General features: G+C 43.5%; 1 protein-coding gene across 1 annotated transcript in view; it reads left to right on the forward strand.

Moving 5' to 3' along the window:
- Positions 1-93: 93 nt before the first annotated feature.
- The window catches only part of LAMB1 (laminin subunit beta 1), a 55,002-nt gene continuing 40,852 nt past the window's right edge, over positions 94-14,243 (forward strand). The window contains exons 1-7 of the mRNA XM_040412460.1: positions 94-175; positions 263-336; positions 7,956-8,131; positions 11,777-11,912; positions 12,997-13,070; positions 13,499-13,687; positions 13,782-13,845. Of these exons, the coding sequence (XP_040268394.1) occupies positions 303-336; positions 7,956-8,131; positions 11,777-11,912; positions 12,997-13,070; positions 13,499-13,687; positions 13,782-13,845 (673 nt within the window). The 5' untranslated portion in view covers positions 94-175; positions 263-302. The remainder of the gene's footprint in view (positions 176-262; positions 337-7,955; positions 8,132-11,776; positions 11,913-12,996; positions 13,071-13,498; positions 13,688-13,781; positions 13,846-14,243) is intronic.

Raw genomic sequence — 14,243 nt, forward strand, 5'->3', positions numbered from 1 at the left:
CTGGAGGACACAGCAATGCTCAGGACAGAGAGGGGTGTGACTACTGTGCAGCACAGGAGGTGGGGGTCATGTTCTCTGCACTGAGCATGCTCAAGAAAATTAAAGACTCAACTTTTTGGGGTCTGAAAGGAGAAATTCCTCAGTCATTCTGAGGGCAGAGGAGGAAGCACATCCTGTAAGACAGATGTTCTCCTCCTCATATGTATTATAGCCATTGTATAGCTCGAGTCCTCATTGTTTTTTTTTTTTCTTTCTTTTGCAGGAGGGAGCTGATTCTGAGTGAGTCCCCAGCCAGGAGGACAATGGGACAGCTTCAGGTGCCAGCACTTATCCTAGGTAAGATCAAGACTTGCATCTGGATGCAATGGATTTCATGTGATCTCTGCTCTGTGATTTAGATGCTAGGGTGAAGCTTCATGGCTGAGAGTCTGCTGCAATGTGACCTTCAGTTTAGGATTTAACCCGTTCCCTTTGTGAGGTGTGTGCTGTATAGAGGCAAATCACTTTTTATTGACCCTATTACTTTGCCGGAGGGAGGATGTTGCTGCCACTGGAAAAGTTAGTTTCCCATGCATTTTCGAGGATCCAGCAAAATCTGAACATCCATTCTACTCTTTTGAAGATTAGACTGTAATGAGAATTAATCATACTGTTGCTAGAGCTATGAATGACTGGATGACTAATTTATGCACGTTATCATTTCAATGGTAAAGCAGTTGGGACTTTGATTTTTTACCGTCGCTGGACACTCAAAAAAAAGCTCATTTATAGATGATAGCACATACACCAGGACGAACCATTTAGTAAATGTAGTTGTTTGGTTACTAGTTATACAAAACTACTATTGTCACACTTACATTTATGCTGCACTATTAAGGTATGGCCACATGGTCAGGCTTCCTGATGCAATTCTCTCATAAAAGGAGAGAACGTATAATGGACAGATGTGATTTCTCCTCTTTTTTGAATTCACTCCTGGTTTTGACTTGAGCTCAACTTGGCTTATGATAGTTTTGATGCATCTTACTGGAAGCTTCGCTGTGTATGGCCAGTTTTACTGTAACATTACTCCGGGTGTGTCTGCCAGGGATGTGTTCCAAGCAAAGTCGTACAACACAAGTTCCTCCAGTTAATATCTAATGAAATTATTATTCGACTGCCATTCATGACCTTAGGGAGAGAAGTTAATGGTTACCAAAAGAAAATCAAGCTCATTTATGCAAGTTAAAAAATGTAGAAACCTAAGCTTTCCTGGACTGACTGCATGAGGGATGGAGAATAGGACCAAGTCTCCTGGGTTCTCTAGTTCTAGAGAAAGCTAAGTCAAATCCATACTTGAAACACACCAGGCTTCTGGATTTGAGTATTAGCTTAGTGTATACCATGTATCTCCAGGATAATGTAGATCTTTTGTTGAACTCTTCTACTTTATCAAGGAGACTCTTGGAATTTTCTGACATTTTAGGGGGAAAACATTAATATTGGATCTTTCAGAAACAGCAGCCTGTAAACCCTGAGTTAGGAACTACATGGAGCTGATAATCATTTCTATTCATATAACTTGTTAGTAACTACAGATGAAACCTATTTGCAACCACAGACCTCGGCATTATCTCTTTTGTTCTGGTGGTACATATGTTTAGTCTTATGTTGCTTTGAAAACTGCATTATTGTGACATCCGAGGAAAAAATATAAGGGTATGCTGAACATAACACTGAAAAGATTTTAAATCCCGGTCCCATAAAAGGGAGTCACATCCTGCAGCATAAAAATAGTTAATTACCCCCAACAGAGGGAACAGAAATGAGACACATGGAGTGCTCTGTAGGTTGCCAGTGGTATGTAGATAAAGCCTTTTGTATTGAAACGACCCTTTTCTGTAGCCTCCCACCCAACAGCATAGCATTCCAACTAGAGGAAGTACACCACCCACTGCAAAGGCAAATATAAGGATGGGGAGTTAGGCTACTTTCACACTCGCGTTTGGTGCGGATCAGTCATGGATCTGCACAGACGGATCCGTTCAGATAATACAACCGTCTGCATCCGTTCAGAACGGATCCGTTTTTATTATCTTTAACATAGCCAAAACGGATCTGTCTTGAACACCATTGAAAGTTAATGGAGGACGGATCTGTTTTCTATTGTGCCAGATTGTGTAATAGAAAACAGATCCGTCCCCATTGACTTACATTGTGTGTCAGAACAGATCCGTTTGGCTCAGTTTCGTCAGACGGACACCAAAACGCTGCAGGCAGCCTCCAAAGCGGAATGGAGACTGAACGGAGGCAAACTGATGCATTCTGAGCGGATTCTTTTCTATTCAGAATGCATTAGGGCAAAACTGATCCGTTTTGGACCGCTTGTGAGAGCCCTGAACGGATCTCACAAACGGAGAGCCAAAACGCTAGTGTGAAAGTATCCTTACTTTGGCCTGATACACTAGTATTTTGGCAAAGGCAATCTCTAGCAAGTATTTTCAACGACTTGCTTTGTTTTCTGTATTCTCTTTGTTAAAATGGATTTTAGGTTGTTTCACCGTTAATAGCATCACACTTTCTCAAGTCTTACAAGTCCGCTGTCTGGGGATAACATTTGATTCTGCCCTGTCCTTTAATAATATAATAATAAAATGTATTTATATAGCGCCACCATATTCCGCAGCACTTTACAAATTCATAGGGTTCATGTACAAAACAAAAATAACTGGCTAATATACAACTGAAACACTAGGAGTCAGGGCTTAGAATCTATGAGGAATTGGGGGTGACACTTAAGGTAGTTGATTGTGATAAGTAGGATTTGAGCCATTATTGAACTGACAGGAGTGGTGCCGGACAATCTGCTTCGGGTTTGGGACTGTTAGAGGATCGAGTTCAGGCCAGAGGAGTTGGTGGGAGAAAGGTTTAGTCTGGGAAAAGTCAGTTTAGGTAGCTTGATAAGCCTGCCTGAAAAGATGTGTTTTTAAGGCACGTTTGAAGGTGGAGAAGTTGTGGATTGACCTAGTATTCCGGGGCAGAGTATTCCAGAGAGTAGGTGCAGCTCGAGAAAAGTCTTGAAGATGGGAGTGAGAGGTACGAATTATGCGTCTTGCTGGAGATGCCATACGTGAAGCACCGAGTGACCCAGCCTCCGGCTCTGAGACGTCTCCAGCGTGCAGCACGATTCCCTGTTCCTCCCAGGCTGCAGGAAACGCTAAATGTATGGGCGACCTGTAGCTGGGAGATGATATACTCTGCTCCTAATGAAAGGCTGCCCTATTAGGGTAGCACAGAAACGCGTCGAGTAGATGCTACATTAGGCAGGGATCAATTACTATACTCCGGTCATTGAGCTAGACAACAATATTGGGGCATGATCGGTGGTTACAATTGCATATCAGACCAATCAAACCCCCTTCTTGTCAGAATACATTGCCGTTAGCTCTGAATGACCTGCGGAGTAACCAGATACACATCAAGTGAACACTGTGAATCTGTGAAGGAAACAGTAACACTTCCAGCACCGCACACAAACTCATTGGTGACAATGGGGCTAGTGGCTGGATATTTATGCTAACAATCCACTACCCTACAGCACCTAGCCTGAATTGAACTGTTGGCGGGTAGCCACTATATTTTAATATTTATATAATAAATTTATCATTTTAAGCATCCTTCTCAGGCAGTTAATCAGTTACTTAGTATTATAAGCACGCAAACCAGTATTTACGTTAATCATTCGTTCATACTAACGGCAGCATAAAGTAGAGACAGGTGAGTTGATTTCAGCGGTCTGTCATTTATAAGTTAAAAGTAAGTGGTTGCCGAGAACCAACATCACAACCATTGCAGACTGGGCCTGGAAAAGAGTCACGGCCACCTGAGAAGAGTCCTGGTTATTCATAGTCTCCTGCTCTCCTGCCCACCTGCTGATGACTGACCGCCTTCTACCTAGTCTTCTCCCTTTCTCTCTAGGAGAGAACTGCCAATCATCTACAGATGGGCGAGAGAGCAGGAGATTATGGATAACCAGGACTCTTCTCAGGTAGATTTGACTCTTTTCAAGGCCTGGGCTGCAATGATTATGATGCTGGTTCTCAGCAACCACTTACATTTAGCTCATGAGTGACACAACACTGAAATCAGCATTTCTGTCACTATTTTATGCTGCCATCAGTGAGGTTAGCATAAAATTGATGACAGGTCCCCTTTAAAGTGTCACATTATGTGAGCACTTCTCTCTCCTCGTTCTAGCAATCGGGGGGGTCATGGAAGTATTATAGTGGTTTATGTGTGTTTTTTTACTTTTAGTTTTGAAATAAATGTGACAAATTCAGACTAAACGCATGTCCCATTCCAATGGTTGAAGAAACCTATTATTTTTGGCCATAAATCACAATTTAACTGGATTACCTGCATTTCCATTTCTCAGAAATGTATAGAAACCATCTGTGCTTGGATAACATGGAATATAACAGTGACTCACAGTATAAGATAAAAGTAGTGCTAGAAAAAGTAAAGTAAAAAGGACATGTTGTCTTTAGAGCTCCCTGGGAAGGGCGACTAATTCAGGAATCCTACCATCTATGTGAGAAGAGGAAGACTATTGAATCCCAGTGTTTGTTTAGCCTTTGAAGTTGAACCTAGTTGTGGAATTTTGTGTGGTTAACTGATCAGTGTGGAGTGGGCTTTGTATGGTGAAGGTAGGGGCTTTTCACTGCTGTTGACGTGACCAGCGTGTCCCGGATTCTCAGCTTTGTAAAACAGAATTGGAAAGCTATCTTCACCCATATGTGGACATGAGAAGGTATAACAGATAATACATTAGGTCATGTCATTGGATGGTAAATTCTTTAGAATCCAAAAATTCTGATCGGTTAGAATCAGAGTTTTCTGATTTGGTAGCATTTAGAATGAGAGAGTGGAAGAGACAGAGAGAGACTTTTCCTGGCATTTGAAGTTCTTTCAATTAGGTGAATCTTGCTGATATCTACTACAGACTAACAGATACAAGTAATTCTGATTGGCCACACATTGGAGCCACTTTTCAGAGAAAACATTTGGGGGAAATTGCTAAGCTAAATGCAGCAGAATTCTGTATTGGCATGCATGCTTTGCACCACATTTATTATATGTTTAGACCATTTTTCTGCCTCTCTTGGCATTGGGGCGTGACTTAGGGAGAAAAGTTATGTATCGCAGTGCGCCAAAATATGTGTAAAATTCTGCTGCAAAGTAAGCCAAGTAATAGATAATATACATTTAGGTTGGATACTATAATACAAAAAATTTATCAGCATAAATAATGAAAATGTTCAGGGGCCGATGCCCTTTCCCCCCAAACCGCACTTTCACCATGCTCCCTTTTCAGGAACTGGTGACAGCAGCCTAAAAATGCAAGTTGCACTTATTTATCACCAGAAAACTGGTTTATGGGAAATGACAAGTTCCCCCATTTGACCTTTCACCACTCCTGACATGCCAGTTTTAATAACTCCATGCATTCCCTGTGTAATAACGTATTCTGGAACATCTATTCTTATGGCTCTATGTTGTGCCATTCCATTCTACAGTAAGGGTACAGAGGGGTGGTAAAAGGTTGGGGGGGGGGGGGGTGCCCGCATTGCTGAGAAAAATGAAGTTTTAATATATGCAAATGAGCCTCTAGGAGCAATGGGGGCGTTGCCGTTACACCTAGAGGATCTGCTTTCTCTGCAACTGCTGCGTCCTCTGCACTTTGACAGGGCCAGACTCGATCACATTTACAGTGGCTGGCCCTGTCAACTAAAGTTCAGAGGGTGCAGCAGTTGCAAAGAGAGCAGAGCCTGTAGGTGTAATGACAACACCCCGTTGCTCCTGGAGGCTCATTTGCATATATGAAAACATTATTTTTCTCAGTAATGCGGGCACATGTGAACATGGGACCAACACAGATGCCTTCAGCTGTCAAGCGCACATGTAAGAGGTCAGCCAGTTTAGATATGGCCAGGCAGTGTGCATGAATAAAAAAAAAAAGACTCAGCTGTCACTAGCGCTCCAGTTCCAGCACCAAGATCCCTTCTTCTCTGTCCCCACTGGACCATGGAAATGTGGCTTGCTGTCATGCACAATCTAGATTAGCCAGTTTTATAGGAAGCCAGGTAGCTTTACCTACATGTCTTTAGCATGTGGGAGGAAACTAGAGTACCTATACTTTTTGCAGGTATTGGCTCTATTTTAATAGAGCCTGATTCTGATAGAAGGGCCCTCAACTATCCACTTAGAAAGCCTTATAGGCCAATGATCGGAGTGATTATTGGCAGCGTATCCAGGAACGATCCTTCTGGTGCCGCCGATCACCGAATAACGATGAAAACGCTCTATCGTCAGGTGGAAACCTCACTGATGGAGGTGGAAACCTCACTTAAATCATTGTTGTTGGGCAGTAGATCATGCTGCTCAGAAACAATGAATGTGTATGGGGGACAACTGATCACTTTAGCAATCACTCCCATACAGTGGAGGTGATTGCTGCATGTAAAAGTGTTGTTCGTGTAGGCACCTAAATTATGGTTTCTGGGCAGTAGATCGTGTGGTCTAAACAGCTATCTGCTGCCCAGAAACAATGCAACTGTATGAGGATGAGCGATCGCAATAGTACTTGCTCGTTCTCATACTGTGGAGGTAATCAAGGTATGTGATAGCAGCGGTCTCCTCCACTTTACCAGCAGCCGATTATCAGGAAGGAACGCTTCTTTCCCAACAATCTGCTGCTTGCCGGCCCATTTTGTGGGAAAATATATTAGAACATGAAAGGAACAGAGCACAAGTATCATTGGCCGAGGTATTGGTTCCTCACATCTGTCATATAACATTCCTAGTCTAATGAACTGCTAATGGCTAGAAGGGGATCTCGTCTAAGCCACATGATGTCACCCGTTTTTATTGTTTCCTGTGTGTACATACAATTGTGTTTTTCTTGTCTTGAAGGCATTTATATAGTAAGTTCTGGGGTGGCTTCTAGCAATTAAGGCTACAAATAGAGACACCACCCGGACCTTTGTTAAGCTGTAAGATGCTTTTAAGGGCTCTTTCACACCTGCGTTATTGTCTTCCGGCATAGAGTTCCGTCGTCGGGGCTCTATGCCGGAAGAATCCTGATCAGGATTATCCTAATGCATTCTGAATGGAGAGTAATCCGTTCAGGATGCATCAGGATGTCTTCAGTTCCGGTACGGAACGTTTGTTGGCCGGAGAAAATACCGCAGCATGCTGCGCTTTTTGCTCCGGCCAAAAATCCGGAACACTTGCCGCAAGGCCGGATCCGGAATTAATGCCCATTGGAAGGCATTGATCCGGATCCGGCCTTAAGCTAAACGTCGTTTCGGCGCATTGCCGGAGCCGACATTTAGCTTTTTCAGAGTGGTTACCATGGCTGCCGGGACGCTAAACTCCTGACAGCCATGGTAAGTGTAGCGGGGAGCGGGGGAGCAGTGTACTTACCGTCCGTGCGGCTCCCCGGGCGCTCCAGAGTGACGTCACAGCGCCCCAAGCGCATGGATCACGTGATCGCATGGATCACGTCATCCATGCGCATGGGGCGCTCTGACGTCATTCTGGAGCGCCCCGGGAGCCGCACGGACTGTAAGTATACCGCTCCCCCGCTCCCCGCTCCTACTATGGCAACCAGGACTTTAATAGCGTCCTGGGTGCCATAGTAACACTGAAAGCATTTGGAAGACGGTTCCGTCTTCAAATGCTTTCAGTACACTTGCGTTTTTCCGGATCCGGAGTGTAATTCCGGCAAGTGGAGTACACGCCGGATCCGGACAACGCAAGTGTGAAAGAGGCCTAAGTGACTACACTGCTTATAGTGTTTTTCATATCAAGCTGAACTTCACTTTTAAACTCATGTAACAAAAGCTCAGCTTCAAATAATTCCTGTGACTTTATATACTTATTTATTAAAGGTCTGTTCTACTTCATCTTTTCAGTTATCATTTTGGGAGTTGCCCAGTCTCAAGAGCCGGACTTCAGCTCTGGTTGTGCAGAAGGCAGCTGTTATCCAGCCACCGGTGACCTCTTAATAGGACGGGCAGAACAACTTTTCGCCTCCTCCACATGTGGGATCCAGAAACCTGAACCTTTCTGTATTGTCAGCCATCTCCAGGTAATGCCTCCCGTTGCACCCTCTTCATTTTATTCTTCACTGTCCACAAGGCATGGTAGCAGCATTCTTTTCCCATGAAATCTGAGAATGGATGCAATGTGTCCTATGGGGGATCTTCCCAGGCACGGATGCAGCTCTCCCCCTCAACATTCCCCACTAAACACAAAACATCTGGCGGCCGTCAGGCCGTAATGCGAATATTCACGCACATTTGCATTGTTTGAACAGTTGCATCTGTACAGTGTTTCCTGTTCTTGTTTATTCTGCCTAAAAGAGCATTTTCTTCCAGTTTTAACTATTTGTATACTATGTACAACTACAATATATCTTGCAGGTTCTGGCTATAGTTTGTAATATTGCATAATGCAGATCTGAGAACAGAGGAAATTTCCAGCCTTAAAGGGGTTGTTCATCCTTGCCAGAGGTCCCTACATGGCTGGACCTGTGGAGAGAAGTACAGTTCACTTATCTGCGCCATGCTGCTGGGTTCCAGATCCCTCAGTCCCCTAGCGCTGTTGCCTCCCAGCATGTCAACTTCTTTTATATGACATGGGTCATGGTGTCTGCTGCATCCAATGACTGGCCTCATCGGTGATGTGTCCCCCATGTGTCAAGTCACGGGGGAAACATCACCGTGTCAAATATAAAGTTGTGGGAGTGGGGGACTGAAGGAGATGGAAAACAGTGTCTGGGGAAGTAAGGATGCTTCCCTCTGCGGGTATGGCCATGTGGGGGGGAAGGGTTGGCAGAAAGCCTCTTTTTTGTGGGTGTAGAAATTATTCTCAATTTCAGCTGTCTTGATGCCCTACATGAAAATGCAGAAGCAGCTGTTGATGACACTGTAGGAGTCCTTCTATGTATTCATTTTAATTTTCTTGATCCCATTACGTATTATTCATAACTAGAAATGGGTGACACCAAAACGAATTCTTGGCGCATACTTTGTGGATTTATATCTCCCTCGTTGTTGTGAAGCACAGTCTGTTATACTTAGATTGTCAGAAGGCAGTGTCTAGACCATTTCCTAATGGCTGTAACTTCCTTCCTACGTACGTGCAGCTAAGGTCTTCAGTGGCAAGGATGTACTGTATGTACATATCACAGAGGCTCCTATGGAACTGATGTTAAGAGGGGACCTCATCCCAATTTACTAAAGACTATATGAATCTGACTAGAAGCCCCATCTCCACAAACACCATAAGGCCAGGTGAATTCCGTTATAAGTTCCCTTATAATGGAATATAGCAGAATTCTAGGACGGAATGCAAAACGGAAGCCTTTAAGAGGCCTTCCGTTTTACTCCGTCCTAATACATGGGGGCACATAACGGTTCAGTTTGTTTCTGTTATAGATGGTGGAAAATATACAGGTGAAACCTGAAAAATTAGAATACAGTGCAAAGTTCATTTATTTCAGTAATGCAACTTAAAAGGTAAAACTAACATATGAGATAGACTCAGTACATGCAAAGCGAGATATTTCAAGCCTTTATTTGTTATAATTTGGATGATTATGGCTTACCGCTTATGAAACCCCAAAGTCACAATCTCAGGTACCCTTTGCTCAGGGGGTATGGATTAATTAGCTGACTAGAGTGTGACACTTTGAGCCTAGAATAGCGAACCTTATCACAATATTCCAATTTTAAGCTGCATTAATGCAATTCCTTTTAAGTTGCATTAGGCCTCATGCACACCGCAGATCCACAAAAAACAGAAGCCGCCCGTGTTGCCTTTTCGCAATTTGCGGAACGGAACGGGCGCCAGCCATATAAATGCCTATTCTTGTCTGCAAAGCGAGGACAAGAATAGGACATGTTATATTTTTTTAGCGGGGCCTAGGAACGGAGCCACGGATGCAGACAGCACACGGAGTGCTGTCCGCATCTTTTCTGGCCCCATTGAAGTGAATAGGTCCGCATCCGAGCCGCCAAAACGGCGGCTGGGATGCAGACCCAAACAACGGCCGTGTGCATGAGGCCTTACTGAAATAATTGGACTTTTGCACGATTATTCTAATTTTTCGAGTTTCACCTGTAGTCCTGTCGACAGGACTATTTTTTCCGTTATGTATAACGGAGACAAACTGAACCGTTTTGTGCCCCAATAGACATGTATTAGGACGGTTATATGCGTGCCGTTGATCTTGGTGACTTTAAAAGGCTGATGCAGTATATTATGGCTTTGCTTAGTCTAGTCAGTCATACCCGTTCATACATTTTCAGTTTATGCAGTAGAGTAAGTTTGCAAAGCGTTTGAATATTTTTGGAATAGTAAGTAAGATTTCTTCATTCTGTGTTCTGCTCTGCTTTTTTTTACAGTCCTGTAACTGGCATTTGCAATCTTTTCATGTAACTTGCATGTTTCCCGTGTGCTTTTCCTGCCAGAATTGTAACTGTTTGACGAATTCTCTCATTTTACAGCCGGAACATTTTTCTCTCTCTATAAACATACACTGTTTTTCTGATGAGTAATTTGCTGGTATTAACTCCCAAAGCTCTGTTATCTACTCTAGTCTGCTTAGAGCCAGGCGGCTGTGATAAAGCTGTAAGCAGGAAAGGAGGAGGTGCAGCACAGGGTCACTTGAAGTAGATTATCTGTGACCTAGTGACCCATGATTATACTGGGACAAACATTTTTCTCATGGAAGAAGCAGATAAAAGGGAGGGGAGTATTGAACTGTGAGGTATTAACTTGTCAAGATGTATATAACTCCGGACCTTAGCTAAATGCTGTACAGTAAATAACTAATAATACAAAGCTTAAAGGTCATCAGTATCAGATCTGCGGGGGTGTGACACGCGGCCGATCAGCTGTTAGAAGAGGCCTTGAGCGCCACAGTGTCACATCACCGTACATTGGTCACATGGCCTAGCTGCAACTCAGCCCCATTCAAGTCAATGGGGCTAAGCTGCAATACCAAGCACTGCCACTTTACGACGTACGGCACTGTCCTTGGAACGCTGCCCAGAGCCTGCATCGCTCACCAGAGCTTTGTTTGAGCGCAGCGGCTCCCTGAAAAAGCTGATCGGCGGGGGTTCTAGGACTTGGAACCCCGCCAATGTGATAATGATGACCTATCCTGAGGATAAGTCATTATCTTTTCCAAGATAACCCCTTTAATAAGTGATCAGTAGGGGTTCAACTCCTGGCACCTCCACCGATCAGCTGTTTGAAGAGGCCAGTGATGTGGGCCTGAGCTGCAATACCAAGCTCAGCCACTATACAATGCACGGCGCTGTGCTTAGTTAGCTGTAAGGATGCTGCAGCGCCTCATCAAACAGCTGATCAGCGGGGGGGGGGCAGGTGTCAGATTCCCACCAATGAGATAAGGATAGGTCATCGGTATAGGGGTCCCGGAAAACCCTTTTAAACAATCTGAACTTACTGAATACTTGTTATTATGGAGTTATATGTATGACACCATGTAGTACACTCCTATGTTCGCCCTATTGTAGATAAAACATAGAGCGCACCAGGGAGAATGCACCCTAATCTTTGCATCAGTGATGCACAAGTGTCTTTTGCACTAAAACTGTGAGACCTTTTGGGATTTGAAGCCATCATGTATCTTAATGGACCGAAAGCTTTGTGTAAATGGATACTTTGATAAAAATGCCAAATCTGAAACACATTATCTTTTTAGGATGAAAAGAAATGCTTCACATGTGATTCCAGAACGCCCTATGACGCCGAGACTAACACAGAGAGCCATCGTATAGAAAATGTAGTCTCTACATTTGACCCAAATCGCTCAGATTACTGGTGGCAGTCAGAAAATGGTAATTTATCGTAGTCTATAATATAAAGATTGTGATCCCTTTGACAGTAAGCTATTTTCTCCGAATGCTGTGAACATATACCATAGACTCCTACTTGTCTGCTCCACTTTTTCTCTCGTAGAGTTATATAAAACTGGCTTAGTTGCCCATAGCAACCAATCAGATTCCGCCTTTTATTTTTCAGAGATTGTTTGGAAAATGAAAGATGCAATCTGATTGGATCCTATGGGGAAACTAAGCCAGTTTTGATAACTCTCCTCCAGTGACTTTTTAAGGCTACTTTTACATCTGCATTTTTGCTGGATCCATCATGGATCAGCAAAAACGCTTCCGTCATGATAATAAACCCGTCTGCATCCGTTCTGAACGGATCCGGTTTTATTATCTTTAACATAGCAATAACAAATCCATCTCCAAAACCATTATAAGCCAATGGGGGACGGATACGTTTTCTTTTGTGACAGAGAAAACGGATCCGTCCCCATTGACTTGCATTGTGAGTCATGACCGATCCATCTTGCTCCACATCCCAGGACGCACTCAAAAACGCTGCTTGCTACGCTTTTTTTTGCGTCGTGGGAAAGCAATAAAACGGAACAGAATGCATTCTGGTGCACTCCATTCGCTTCCATTGACAATGAATGGGGACAAAACTAAAGCGTTTTTCTCCGGTATTGAGATCCTATGACGGATCTTAATAGCGGAAATTGAAAACGCAGATGGGAAAGTAGCCTAAATTGCTTATTATAAAGGGGTTGACCCATCTGGACTACTTTTTCCATTCCATAGCTACTATAAACCAACAGCTCCTTCACCAATCTATTCAAACTTCTCATCAACATGGTCATGCTGGTAACATGGAACAGGGAGGACTAGGGACCCCCCATTCTAGTGACTCCAGCCGTCAAACATCCTGGGTATGGGTGAGAAATGTGTTTGGTGGGGAAGATTTGACCACAAGCTGGTAGAGAACCTAAATGTTATGGTTCCTTGCACTACAACTCCAAGCAGGATGTTCAGAAATAATGAGGTCTATTCACTGAGCACAGAAAGAATAAGATAGATTTCTCTTTTCTTTTCCAAGGTCTGGAAAATGTCACCATCCAGCTGGATCTTGAAGCGGAATTCCATTTCACTCATCTCATCATGACCTTTAAGGTTAGGAATCCATGAGTTCTTCTCGCGGATACAATGGCCGCTAGTATGTGATTAACTTGTACAGTATAAGGGCCTATTGTGAAGGCGGGCATGCGACCATTGAAGGGGAACCTACAAAGCGGACATGCCTTCAGAACAGATTTGTTGTAGTATGGGCTGCATTGCTTTTCGAAAGGATATCTGCCCATAGAGTAACAAAAGTGAATTTGTGTAATCCCCTTGCCGTGTGTTTGCCGAGGCACAACATCTGCATGATACAGCGTCCTTGTCCCAGACCCAAACAGATGTCAGGAAATAACGTATGCGCTGTAATGTACATGCTTAGTACATGTTAGATGTGCTCTTCTGTTTTTGGCAGGCCTTCTTGCCAAGAGCTTTACTGTTGGTCAGACTCTCCATGTTCTAAGAACTTCTCCTGTTCTTTGCAGACTTTCCGATCAGCTGCAATGTTGATTGAGAGATCATCAGATTTTGGGAAAACGTGGAACGTATACAGATATTTCGCCTATGATTGCGAGTCTTCCTTCCCTGGAATCTCCAACGGCCCAATGAAAAAAGTCGATGATATCATCTGCGACTCGCGATACTCTGATATTGAGCCATCTACAGAGGGAGAGGTATTTTGTTACCTTTTTATTGTATGCTCATAAAATTTTATGTGGAATTTTTAAAGGTTGGCATTATTACATTATTTTTTATTTTGTGATCTAGGTTATTTTTCGTGTCTTAGACCCAGCTTTCCGCATTGATGATCCATACAGTACTAGAATTAAAAGTAAGTAGCCATATGTGCATTGTATAGTATTGTACATTGCTTTTTTAAAGGCTCATCAGACAGCTGTCTCTCCTGACCGACCATACACCATGAGTGCACTCGTTGGGAACGGGTAGACTTAGGGCACTGTTACACTTCCCAGTGTTCAGGCCGTGCGAGGATAAACACATCAATTGGCGCATGTTTGCATCAGCCTATATGGGGGAGGAATGATTTGCTATTGTGATTGTTCCTCCCCAATCAGCCGTTAGAGCTTACTCATTTGTAGGCTGATCATGTGATGGAAAAATGAATCCAGCCAGCAAAGGAAGCAATATGGACAATCACACTACATTAGTAAGTGGCTTGTATTAACTGCATCTACATGATAAATGCCACTTGCTGAAGTGAGACAAGCC

The sequence above is a fragment of the Bufo bufo genome, chromosome 1 (genome assembly GCF_905171765.1).
Source record: "Bufo bufo chromosome 1, aBufBuf1.1, whole genome shotgun sequence".
Classification (NCBI taxonomy): Eukaryota; Metazoa; Chordata; class Amphibia; order Anura; family Bufonidae; genus Bufo; species Bufo bufo.